The sequence below is a fragment of the Amphibalanus amphitrite genome, unplaced genomic scaffold (assembly GCF_019059575.1).
Source record: "Amphibalanus amphitrite isolate SeventyFive unplaced genomic scaffold, NRLGWU_Aamphi_draft 000467F_arrow, whole genome shotgun sequence".
Lineage (NCBI taxonomy): Eukaryota > Metazoa > Arthropoda > Thecostraca > Balanomorpha > Balanidae > Amphibalanus > Amphibalanus amphitrite.
Window position 1 is genome coordinate 413,987 of NW_024881961.1, and position 11,412 is coordinate 425,398.

The following is an 11,412-nucleotide window of genomic DNA, read 5'->3' on the forward strand; positions in this document are numbered from 1 at the left end:
ACCTATCCCCGAAGATCGCTAACCATAGGTGTCACTTCAACTTGAGCTCTCACATCTCCTAACTCAGATCTGACCTGAACTGAGATGAATGACGCGTCACGGGCCTCTGACCTCCGTCATGTGGGTCATTGACCTTTGACGTACCCAGAAAGGAATCACTTACCTGACATGTTAAAAGGACCAGTGACCTCTGATTTGTCTGAACTCTCGCCCGTGTGCGGTGTGCGGGTGAAGGTGCCGGAGGTACGTTGGAACCCCGCCCGCCGCCGTTCGGGCCCCTGATGGGAGTTAGAGCTTCGCGGAAAAACGAGTGTATTGCGAGCGTTAAGAGTTATCTTAGGATAACCAGTTTTAGTCCTGGGTCAGTGACCTCAGTTGACCTCGTATGACCTGCACACCAATATGACCTGCTTTCACATACGTCACAGACATTATTCCATAAAGATGACTCAGTCGTTTTCATCTCATTGTCACTTTGTAGGTCGCACCATTTATTGATGAACCAAGTTAGATAACCCGACGACTTCACGTGAGGATGCATAGTAACATGTCACAATCGGCATTAAGCAGCCTCGCCTCGGCAAACACTAACGAATAGAAAACACTCCCCAGTCCCCACGCCTCCGCCAGTGATAATAAAGCCTACAAAACGTTAACTGGTCAACTCCGAGCAGTCGCGCAGCACTAGTCAATCAATGAGTACATTGCGACGCCGTCAACATGGGCGGGTCCCGTGGTGGACAGTGTCAAGTCGTGCTTAGCTACGATACGTAACATAAGATACGGCCGCGCCCGTACAGATCACCCGCGCCGTACGGCCCCAAACACGACCAAACACTGGCGGCGGTACACGGGCTCGCTCGGACCGCTCCAGTCGCTGCTGGGTGACTCACTTCAAGCTGAGCTCAGCACATCACTCAGAGATCCTACCTGAGCGTCCGGCGGCGACGGCGAGGTGCCGTCTCACCGGGCTGGCCAGCAGACTGAGGCAGCTGGCGCACGGCAGCGTACCGTGCTCATATTGCGCCGGCACCACGCCGATGGCACCTCGCAACACGAGCTGAACAGCTCCGTCCGGTACTCGAGCACCTTGCGGCTGTCGCGGTAGCGTTTGAACACATTAAGTGGGTTCATGTCCTCTGTTGTTGTTGTTGTTGTTGTTGTTGTTTCCCTCCAGCCCTAGGGCGTATCCTGCCGGCTCTGGAGGGGGACGAAGGCGGCACCCAGGGCCGCTACTGCGTCGATGCTGCGCAGGTCCTCGTGGGTCGGGTGTATAGTTCCGAGCACTCGGAACCGGCAGTTGCACCAGGGCGGGACACCGCATCAGCGCGTGGGCCGAGGTGTCTGCTTCCTCACGACAGAGCCCACACCGGCAGTTGGCGATACCAGCCGTCGGGCCAGGCCGCTCTGGTCCTCGCACGCGCCAGCCTTGCCGCTGCTCTCTGGATCGTTTTGGTGTCCAGTGGTGTGTGTCTGAGTTCTGGTCCAGGGCGGAGGTCTCCTCCGCCAGGGTGTCTGCCCTCTCATTTCCAGGAAGGCCGCAATGCGAGGGGACCCACTGGAGGTGAATGGGTCGTCCCGCGGACGACGGCGGCTGGTTGTACGAGTGGTGCGCGGTGACGTGGTGGCCCCCGACGCCGGCCGCCGCCGCACAGCGTGCGACAGGATGTTGTTGCCTGTTGGTGCCATACCTACTCCTGTGGCAAGCAACAGAATCAGAGCGTCAGCAGGGGCGCATGTGATCAACAACGCTGGATATTCGCATATTATTTCAACAGACAAAGAGAAAAACAGCACAGGAGAAGAATGAATAGCAACCATAGCAGCCCTTTCCCTGACGTCCACACGCATGTAGTTGGATTCACCCTATCTGAAGGGTCAGGCCGCCAGCTCACCTCGGTGGGCGGCTGGTGACTCGGTTTGGGCGGCGCGCCGGGCGCCGTCGGCAGCGGCGGTGGCGGTGGCTGCTGCTGCTGGGGCTGCGGCGGCGGCGTCGGTACCACTGTGTCCGAGTAGGTCTGGAAGCCGCCAGTGGGCGTGTGCACCGCGCTGTGGTCACCTAGCCCGGCGCCATCATCGAGACGTGTAGGTACTGCCGGCGAGAGCATGCCAATCAGCGTCATGATGGTTGTATGAGCAGTGGCGAAACGAAGCTTAAGTAATGAACAATACGGGGTCAGTTAATCAGGCCATATGAAACTCAGCAGAACTAGAATTTGCATTTCCCTACAAGATACAAAAATAAAACAGCTTTAAAACATAATTTTCATCAAAAGTCACTACAAACAGGTACACAAAACTACCATTAAATCGAACATCTCAACAAAACTCAGTTTAGATGACTATATTGCGCTAAAAAATGACTATATTAGATTGACTATATGTACAGAGAGAAACGGGAGTCAGACACTCGACAGGGGACAGCGGCGGCTGCAGGACAGGGAACGGCAGCGCTCGCCGCTTGGTCAAATTAAACGTGCTCAAAATTGCGTAAGGTGACGTTAGTTTTTGCAGACGATACAAATAGCAAATAAGTAAAGTTGAGAATATGTAAGAGCAAGAACAGCATAAGTATGACATAAGACAGCCAGCTTTAACTTACTTTTGCGCCTTGAACTCCTTCATTATATCGAGGAAGTCGTTGTGGACCTGTGGGTTGTTCTGGAACTTGGACTTGACCTGGTTCTGGTAGGAGAGCACGTCTTCCACCTTGAGTCGGTGGTAGCTAGGCTGAACAGCGCCGGCATCGGCGTCGGCGGCGGCGGCTTCCCGTCGCTGTCGGCACCCATCACCATGGCGGCTGCCGTCATATTCGGCTGGTGGGCGATCGGCCCGGTCGTCTGCCTGACAGGAGGTACGGTACATACGGGTCGGAAGCGGTTAGAGGAGAAGACAGCGTCAGGTAGCGTCGGGATTCATGTTTCGGTTTTATCCGAATAAGCCATCGGTTCCGCAATTTGGCCAAAAAAGCTGCAGACAGAATGCATGAATATCCAGACATTCACCGGATCAACCAGTTACATATCTGAGTCTGCTTCAACACTCAAGCAAAGCCGCATATCCCACAGCATTACGAAATAAGCATGAGTGTGGGATTGGGGCCCAGACCAACTAGGGACCACGTCCGATCCTTCAGTCTTGGGCGGGACTCTTTTCAGCGCGCTGACACTGTGAAGTAGCCGAGTCGGCCGCCGGGACTCACCTGGGGCGCAGAGGAGTGCGGCACCGGCCCAGCGGCGGTAGAGGCCGGTTCTTCGCTGGCGCCGGCAGAGTACTACAACGAGCCACCGCCGCCTTCACTCTTCACCTAGAGGTTCTCGCCGTAGGCAGCGTGCACCGGATAGGCGCCGAGGCCCGCCGCCAGCGACCCATGCTGGTTCTACATGATGCCGTCTAAGGCACCGTCAGCCGCGCCAGGCTCGGCTGGGCGGCCAGACTGGGCGACGAGAAGGGGCGGCTCGGCGGGAGAGCGGCGCACCGGCGGCACCACGCAAACCACGGCTGACGAACCGTCACTACTCTCCGGCGACTCCTGGCGCTTCATCACATTCTCGACACGGCACAGAAACTGCGGGCACACGGACACATACCGACCACACGTCAGCCGTCCGGCGCCGCCGCTCTACCGACCACGGACACCTGACAGGAGCTGACTGACAAGGAGCTCAGAGGGCAGGGCAGGGCAGGGCAGGGCAGGGCAGGGCAGGGCAGGGCAGGGCAGGGCAGGGCAGGGCAGGGCAGGGCAGGGCAGGGCAGGGCAGGGCAGGGCAGGGCAGGGCAGGGCAGGGCAGGGCAGGGCAGGGCAGGGCAGGGCAGGGCAGGGCAGGGCAGGGCAGGGCAGGGCAGGGCAGGGCAGGGCAGGGCAGGGCAGGGCAGGGCAGGGCAGGGCAGGGCAGGGCAGGGCAGGGCAGGGCAGGGCAGGGCAGGGCAGGGCAGGGCAGGGCAGGGCAGGGCAGGGCAGGGCAGGGCAGGGCAGGGCAGGGCAGGGCAGGGCAGGGCAGGGCAGGGCAGGGCAGGGCAGGGCAGGGCAGGGCAGGGCAGGGCAGGGCAGGGCAGGGCAGGGCAGGGCAGGGCAGGGCAGGGCAGGGCAGGGCAGGGCAGGGCAGGGCAGGGCAGGGCAGGGCAGGGCAGGGCAGGGCAGGGCAGGGCAGGGCAGGGCAGGGCAGGGCAGGGCAGGGCAGGGCAGGGCAGGGCAGGGCAGGGCAGGGCAGGGCAGGGCAGGGCAGGGCAGGGCAGGGCAGGGCAGGGCAGGGCAGGGCAGGGCAGGGCAGGGCAGGGCAGGGCAGGGCAGGGCAGGGCAGGGCAGGGCAGGGCAGGGCAGGGCAGGGCAGGGCAGGGCAGGGCAGGGCAGGGCAGGGCAGGGCAGGGCAGGGCAGGGCAGGGCAGGGCAGGGCAGGGCAGGGCAGGGCAGGGCAGGGCAGGGCAGGGCAGGGCAGGGCAGGGCAGGGCAGGGCAGGGCAGGGCAGGGCAGGGCAGGGCAGGGCAGGGCAGGGCAGGGCAGGGCAGGGCAGGGCAGGGCAGGGCAGGGCAGGGCAGGGCAGGGCAGGGCAGGGCAGGGCAGGGCAGGGCAGGGCAGGGCAGGGCAGGGCAGGGCAGGGCAGGGCAGGGCAGGGCAGGGCAGGGCAGGGCAGGGCAGGGCAGGGCAGGGCAGGGCAGGGCAGGGCAGGGCAGGGCAGGGCAGGGCAGGGCAGGGCAGGGCAGGGCAGGGCAGGGCAGGGCAGGGCAGGGCAGGGCAGGGCAGGGCAGGGCAGGGCAGGGCAGGGCAGGGCAGGGCAGGGCAGGGCAGGGCAGGGCAGGGCAGGGCAGGGCAGGGCAGGGCAGGGCAGGGCAGGGCAGGGCAGGGCAGGGCAGGGCAGGGCAGGGCAGGGCAGGGCAGGGCAGGGCAGGGCAGGGCAGGGCAGGGCAGGGCAGGGCAGGGCAGGGCAGGGCAGGGCAGGGCAGGGCAGGGCAGGGCAGGGCAGGGCAGGGCAGGGCAGGGCAGGGCAGGGCAGGGCAGGGCAGGGCAGGGCAGGGCAGGGCAGGGCAGGGCAGGGCAGGGCAGGGCAGGGCAGGGCAGGGCAGGGCAGGGCAGGGCAGGGCAGGGCAGGGCAGGGCAGGGCAGGGCAGGGCAGGGCAGGGCAGGGCAGGGCAGGGCAGGGCAGGGCAGGGCAGGGCAGGGCAGGGCAGGGCATGCAGTGAGAGACAGTGAGAAGCGGTGAGAGGCAGTGAGAGGCAGGGCATGAGGCGGTGAGAGGCAGTGAGCAAAGGAAGGCAGTCAGAGGCAGTGACAGGCGGTGAGAGGCAGTCAGTGAGCAGAGGCAGGCAGTCAGAGGCAGGACAGGAGGCAGTGAGAGGCGGTGAGAGGCAGTGAGAGGCGATGGGAGGCAGTCAGTGAGCAGAGGTAGGCAGTCAGAGGCAGGGAAGGAGGCAGTGAGAAGAGGTGAGAGGCAGTGAGAGGCAGAGAGAGGCGACGAGAGGCGGTGAGAGGCAGTGAGAGGAGGTGAGAGGCAGTCCGTGAGCAGAGGAAGGCAGTGAGAGGCAGTGAGAGCCGAGAGGCGGTGAGAGGCAGTAGAGGCGATGAGAGGCAGTCAGTGAGCAGAGGTAGGCAGTCAGAGGCAGGGCAGGAGGCAGTGAGAGGCAGTGAGAGGTGGTGAGAGGCAGTGACATGCAGTGAGAGGCGGTGAGAGGCGGTGGGAGGCGATGAGAGGTTGTGACATGCAGTAAGAGGCGGTGAGAGGCAGTAGAGGCGGTGAGAGGCAGTCAGTGAGCAGAGGCAGGCAGTCTGAGGCAGGGCAGGAGGCAGTGAGAGGCGGTGAGAGGCAGTGAGAGGCGGCGAGAGGTGGTGAGAGGTAGTGACATGCAGTGAGAGGCAGTGAGAGGCGGTGAAAAGCAGTGAGAGGCAGGGAGAAGAAGTGAGAGGCAGTGAGAGGCGGTGAGAGGCAGTGAGAGGCAGTAGAAGCGGTGAGAGGCAGTCAGTGAGCAGAGCCAGGCAGTCAGAGGCAGGGCAGGAGGCAGTGAGAGGCGGTGAGAGGCAGTGAGAGGTGGTGAGAGGTAGTAGAGGCGGCGAGAGGCAGTCAGTGAGCAGAGGCAGGCAGTCAGAGGCAGGGCAGGAGGCAGTGAGAGGCGGTCAGAGGCAGTGAGAGGCGGCGAGAGGTGGTGAGAGGTAGTGACATGCAGTGAGAGGCGGTGAGAAGCAGTGAGAGGCAGTGAGAAGAAGTTAGAGGCAGTGAGAGGAAGTTAGAGGCAGTGAGAGGCAGTGAGAGGCAGTGAGAGGCAGTAGAAGCGGTGAGACGCAGTCAGTGAGCAGAGCCAGGCAGTCAGAGGTAGGGCAGGAGGCAGTGAGAGGCGGTGAGAGGCAGTGAGAGGCGGTGAGAGGCAGTGAGAGACAATGAGAGGCGGTGAGAGGCGGTGAGAGGAAGTAAGAGGCAGTGAGAGGCAGTAGAGGCGATGAGAGTCAGTCAGTGAGCAGAGGTAGGCAGTCAGAGGCAGGGCAGGAGGCAGTGAGAGGCAGTGAGAGGTGGTGAGAGGCAACGACATGCAGTGAGAGGCGGTGAGAGGCAGTGGGAGGCGATGAGAGGTTGTGACATGCAGTAAGAGGCGGTGAGAGGCAGTAGAGGCGGTGAGAGGCAGTCAGTGAGCAGAGGCAGGCAGTCAGAGGCAGGACAGGAGGCAGTGAGAGGTGGTGAGAGGCAGTGAGAGGCGGCGAGAGGTGATGAGAGGCAGTGACATGCAGTGAGAGGCAGTGAGAGGCGGTGAGAGGCAGTGAGAGGCAGTAGAGGCGGTGAGAGGCAGTCAGTGAGCAGATTCAGGCAATCAGAAGCAGGGCAGGAGGCAGTGAGAGGCGGTGAGAGGCAGTGAGAGGTGGCGAGAGGTGGTGAGAGGTATTGACATGCAGTGAGAGACAGTGAGAGGTGATGAGAGGCAGTGACATGCAGTGAGAGGCGGTGAGAGGCGGCGAGAGGTGGTGAGAGGTAGTGACATGCGGTGAGAGGCAGTAGAGGCGATGAGAGGCAGTCACTGAGCAGAGGTAGGCAGTCAGAGGCAGGGCAGGAGACAGTGAGAGGCAGTGAGAGGTGGTGAGAGGCAGTGAGAGGCGGCGAGAGGTGGTGAGAGGCAGTGACATGCAGTGAGAGGCGGTGAGAGGCAGTGAGAGACAATGAGAGGCGGTGAGAGGCGGTGAGAGGAAGTAAGAGGCAGTGAGAGGCAGTGAGAGGCGGTGAGAGGCAGTGAGACAATGAGAGGCGGTGAGAGGCGGTTGGAAGCGGTGGGAGGCGGTGAGAGGCTGTGACATGCAGTGAGAGGCGGCGAGAGGCAGTGAGAGGCGTTGAGAGGAAGTCAGTGAGCAGAGGCAGGCAGTCAGAGGCAGGGAAGGAGGCAGTGAGAAGAGGTGAGAGGCAGTGAGAGGCGGCGAGAGGCAGAGAGAGGCGGCGAGAGGCAGTGACATGCAGTGAGAGGCAGTGAGAGGCGGTGAGAGGCAGTGAGAGGCAGTAGAGGCGGTGAGAGGCAGTCAGAAGCAGGGCAGGAGGCAGTGAGAGGAAGTCAGTGAGCAGAGGCAGGCAGTCAGAGGCAGGGAAGGAGGCAGTGAGAAGAGGTGAGAGGCAGTGAGAGGCGGCGAGAGGCAGAGAGAGGTGGTGAGAGGCAGTGACATGCAGTGAGAGGCGGTGAGAGGCAGTGAGAGACAATGAGAGGCGGTGAGAGGCGGTGAGAGGCGGTGGAAGGCGCTGAGAGGCTGTGACATGCAGTGAGAGGCGGCGAGAGGCAGTGAGAGGAAGTCATTGAGCAGAGGCAGGCAGTCAGAGGCAGGCAAGGAGGCAGTGAGAAGAGGTGAGAGGCAGTGAGAGGCAGAGAGAGGCGGCGAGAGGCGGTGAGAGCCAGTGACATGCAGTGAGAGGCAGTGAGAGGAATTTAGAGGCAATGAGAGGCGGTGAGAGGTAGTGAGAGGCGGTGAGAGGCAGTCAGTGAGCAGAGGCAGGCAGTCAGAGGCAGGGCAGGAGGCAGTGAGAGGCGGTGAGAGGCGGCGAGAGGTGGTGGGAGGTAGTGACATGCAGTGAGAGGCAGTGAGAGGCAGTGAGAAGCAGTGAGAGGCAGTGAGAGGTGGTGAGTGGCGATGAGAGGCGGTGAGGGGCGGTGAGAGGCGGTGAGAGGGGTCAGTGAGCAGAGGCAGGTAGTCAGAGGCAGGGAAGGAGGCAGTGAGAAGAGGTGAGAGGCATTGAGAGGCGGCGAGAGGCGGCGAGAGGCGGTGAGAGGCAGTGACATGCAGTGAGAGGCAGTGAGAGGAAATTAGAGGCAATGTGAGGCAGTGAGAGGCAGTGAGAGGCGGTGAGAGGCAGTGAGAGGCAGTGAGAGGCGGTGAGAGGCGGCGAGAGGCAGTGAAAGGCGGTGAGAGGAAGTCAGTGCAGAGGCAGGCAGTCAGAGGCAGTGAGAAGAGGTGAGAGGCAGTGAGACGCGGCGAGAGGCAGAGAGAGAGGCGGTGAGAGGCGGTGAGAGCCAGTGACATGCAGTAAGAGGCAGTGAGAGGAAGTTAGAGGCAATGAGAGGCGGTGAGAGGTAGTGAGAGGCGGTGAGAGGCAGTCAGTGAGCAGAGGCAGGCAGTCAGAGGCAGGGCAGGAGGCAGTGAGAGGCGGTGAGAGGCGGCGAGAGGTGGTGGGAGGTAGTGACATGCAGTGAGAGGCAGTGAGAGGCGGTGAGAAGCAGTGAGAGGCAGTGAGAGGTGGTGAGTGGCGATGAGAGGCGGTGAGGGGCGGTGAGAGGCGGTGAGAGGGGTCAGTGAGCAGAGGCAGGTAGTCAGAGGCAGGGAAGGAGGCAGTGAGAGGAAGTTAGAAGGCAATGAGAGGCAGTGAGAGGCAGTAAAGGCGGTGAGAGGCAGTCAGTGAGCAGAGGCAGGCAGTCAGAGGCAGGGCAGGAGGCATTGAGAGGCAGTGAGAGGCAGTGAGAGGCGGCGAGAGGTGGTGAGAGGTAGTGACATGCAGTGAGAGGCGGTGAGAAGCAGTGAGAGGCGGTGTGAGGCAGTAGAGGCGGTGAGAGGCAGTCAGTGAGCAGAGGCAGGCAGTCAGAGGCAGGGCAGGAGGCAGTGAGAGGCAGTGAGAGGCGGTGAGAGGCAGTGAGAGGTTGTGAGAGGCAGTCCGTGAGCAGAGGAAGGCAGTGAGAGGCGGCGAGAGGCGGTGAGAGGCAGTGAGAGGCAGTAGAGGCGATGAGAGGCAGTCAGTGAGCAGAGGTAGGCAGTCAGAGGCAGGGCAGGAGGCAGTGAGAGGCAGTGAGAGGTGGTGAGAGGCAGTGAGAGGCGGCGAGAGGTGGTGAGAGGCAGTGACATGCAGTGAGAGGCAATGAGAGGAAGTTAGAGGCAATGAGAGGCGGTGAGAGGTAGTGAGAGGCGGTGAGAGGCAGTCAGTGAGCAGAGGCAGGCAGTCAGAGGCAGGGCAGGAGGCAGTGAGAGGCGGTGAGAGGCGGCGAGAGGTGGTGGGAGGTAGTGACATGCAGTGAGAGGCGGTGAAAAGCAGTGAGAGGCAGTGAGAGGTGGTGAGTGGCGATGAGAGGCGGTGAGGGGCGGTGAGAGGAAGTCAGTGAGCAGAGGCAGGTAGTCAGAGGCAGGGAAGGAGGCAGTGAGAAGAGGTGAGAGGCGGCGAGAGGCAGTGAGAGGCGGTGAGAGGCAGTGAGAGGCGGTGAGAGGCAGTAGAGGCAGTCAGTGAGCAGAGGCAGGCAGTCAGAGGCAGGGCAGGAGGAAGTGAGAGGCGGTGAGAGCCGGTGGGAGGCAGTGAGAGGCAGTGAGAGGCAGTCAGTGAGCAGAGGAAGGCAGGGGTTACATAACACCTGGAGTTACAGCATCCATATGAAAAACTCATACAAAAATTATGTGTGAATCAAGATTATTTGACAAAAGCTGCTCATCTTTATCAACTACCTACTTTGCGGGCTGGTACAGTTTGTTGGTATGTCACATCACCCTAGGCCCTCTTAAAGCTAGTTAGGTCAGGTGCGGTCGCAACATTTTCTGCGAGGCCATTCCAGATGACGATGAGAATACATTGGGTGGAGAAAGATTGTAGACGAACATCTGGTGTAGCATGTGGCACGCATACCTTGTGACAATAGCCTTGAGTACAGTTCCAAAATTGGATAGTCTGCACATAGGAGCCTTCCTGCAACTGAATACAGAGGGGTGTTCGCGGGCATCGTAAACTGCTGAGTTCACTGTGTGTGGTATGTACAGCAAGCTTAGGGGTAGGGGAAGGGTAACCGGTTCTGATGTCACAGCTGCATGTCATGCGGTGGACGGCCTGTGGCCAGTCCCGACCAACCACAGCGGTTGCTGTGTGCGGTGACGGAAGAATGGCTTAGGGACGCAGTGGGCGGAGCTTAGAGCTTGTGTATGGTCCGACTGCACACAGGGCCCGTGAACAGCCCTCAGATAGGTCATAGGTTTCAAAAGTACCTATAATAATCAGCTAGCATAAAAACTCATTCTAAGAATTGTGGCTGATAACCCTGATTCTGAAGCCACGCCCATTCCATGGATCACACACATCATATCACCTTCACCTTAACTTACACACCACGGCATGTTATATCAATATGTTATATGTATATACCTACACTCAAGGCCCTATATACCCTTACCCAAGATTTACCCTTACCTACACCATGGAACCCATGGGGCCTACACTACAAAATAAAATGAATATGGCGCGGTGCCTATTTACACGCGTCAATTATGTCATTGATGCGCCACAATACCTACCTGTCAGCCATATTGGAAAACAAATGCTCGTTTTTCTAAATACTCATTCTGGCAATTCTAAGCCTTGCCGAGCTTAGAAAATTTTACCATTAAATTCAGAAGACAAAGTTGAGGGGTGATTTAAATTTTAACAAAAATTGAAGGGGTCCGCTCTCAAATGACCTTGACCTTTGACCCCTCATATCTCAGCCCCCAGAGCTTGCCGAACTTAGATAATTTAGGATATTAATAAGGGTGTCTAGATGCATCAGCTCACAAAATTTCATTGAAATCTGAGGGGTCCGCTGTAAAAGGGTCACGTGACCTCCACGTGGCTGCAAACTTTGACCTGACCTAACTTCCAGGTCAGGGCTTGCCGGGCTTAGATTTTATGCCCATCGTGCTCAGCAGGTCAACTTGCATCTGTGTGCAAATTTTGAGGTAATTCTGAGGGGTCCGCCCTCAATGACCTTGAACTTTGACCCCTGATATCTCAGCCCCCAGGGCTTGCCGAGCTTAGATAATTTTATTCTGTGATGACCAGGTCATGCTGAGTGGCCGGTGTAAATTTGGTGAGATTCTAAGGGGTCCGTTTTTATCATTTTTTCCATCGAATATGAATTTCGAATCTGAATTTGAATTTGAAGCTAAGTATATAAACGTGCCGACAGATGCCTTTTAAATGCCGACCGATTTGACGGGTTCTTATATTCGCGAGC

The 11,412-nt window shown here is 59.9% G+C and overlaps 1 protein-coding gene across 8 annotated transcripts; it reads right to left on the reverse strand.

Moving 5' to 3' along the window:
• Positions 1-295: 295 nt before the first annotated feature.
• LOC122392062 (transcriptional regulatory protein SIN3-like) lies at positions 296-10,675 on the reverse strand. Of its 8 annotated transcripts, XM_043386561.1 has the most exons (6): positions 10,056-10,206; positions 3,333-3,568; positions 3,203-3,228; positions 2,603-2,844; positions 1,896-2,092; positions 296-1,697 (listed from the first exon to the last, which is right to left on the reverse strand). In XM_043386561.1, the coding sequence occupies exons 2-5, from the start codon at positions 3,370-3,372 to the stop codon at positions 2,074-2,076; spliced, it is 327 nt and encodes a 108-aa protein (XP_043242496.1). In that variant the 5' UTR covers positions 3,373-3,568; positions 10,056-10,206; the 3' UTR covers positions 296-1,697; positions 1,896-2,073. The 8 variants fall into 8 exon arrangements, 1 of the variants encoding a protein (XP_043242496.1); XR_006258443.1 differs by lacking the exon at positions 10,056-10,206 and adding an exon at positions 10,611-10,675 and having other exon boundaries at positions 3,203-3,568; XR_006258449.1 differs by lacking the exon at positions 10,056-10,206 and adding an exon at positions 10,615-10,661 and having other exon boundaries at positions 2,603-2,840; positions 3,203-3,568.
• Positions 10,676-11,412: the final 737 nt, after the last annotated feature.

Coding starts and splice junctions, on each gene's coding strand:
- LOC122392062 (XM_043386561.1), bottom strand. CDS start 3,372: ATGGGTCGCTGGCGGCGGGCCTCGGCGCCTATCCGGTGCA. Junction 3,229..3,332: donor CTCGGCGCCTATCCGGTGCA/CGCTGCCTACGG, acceptor CCGCCGCTGGGC/CGGTGCCGCACTCCTCTGCG. Junction 2,845..3,202: donor CGCACTCCTCTGCGCCCCAG/GTGAGTCCCGGC, acceptor ACCTCCTGTCAG/GCAGACGACCGGGCCGATCG.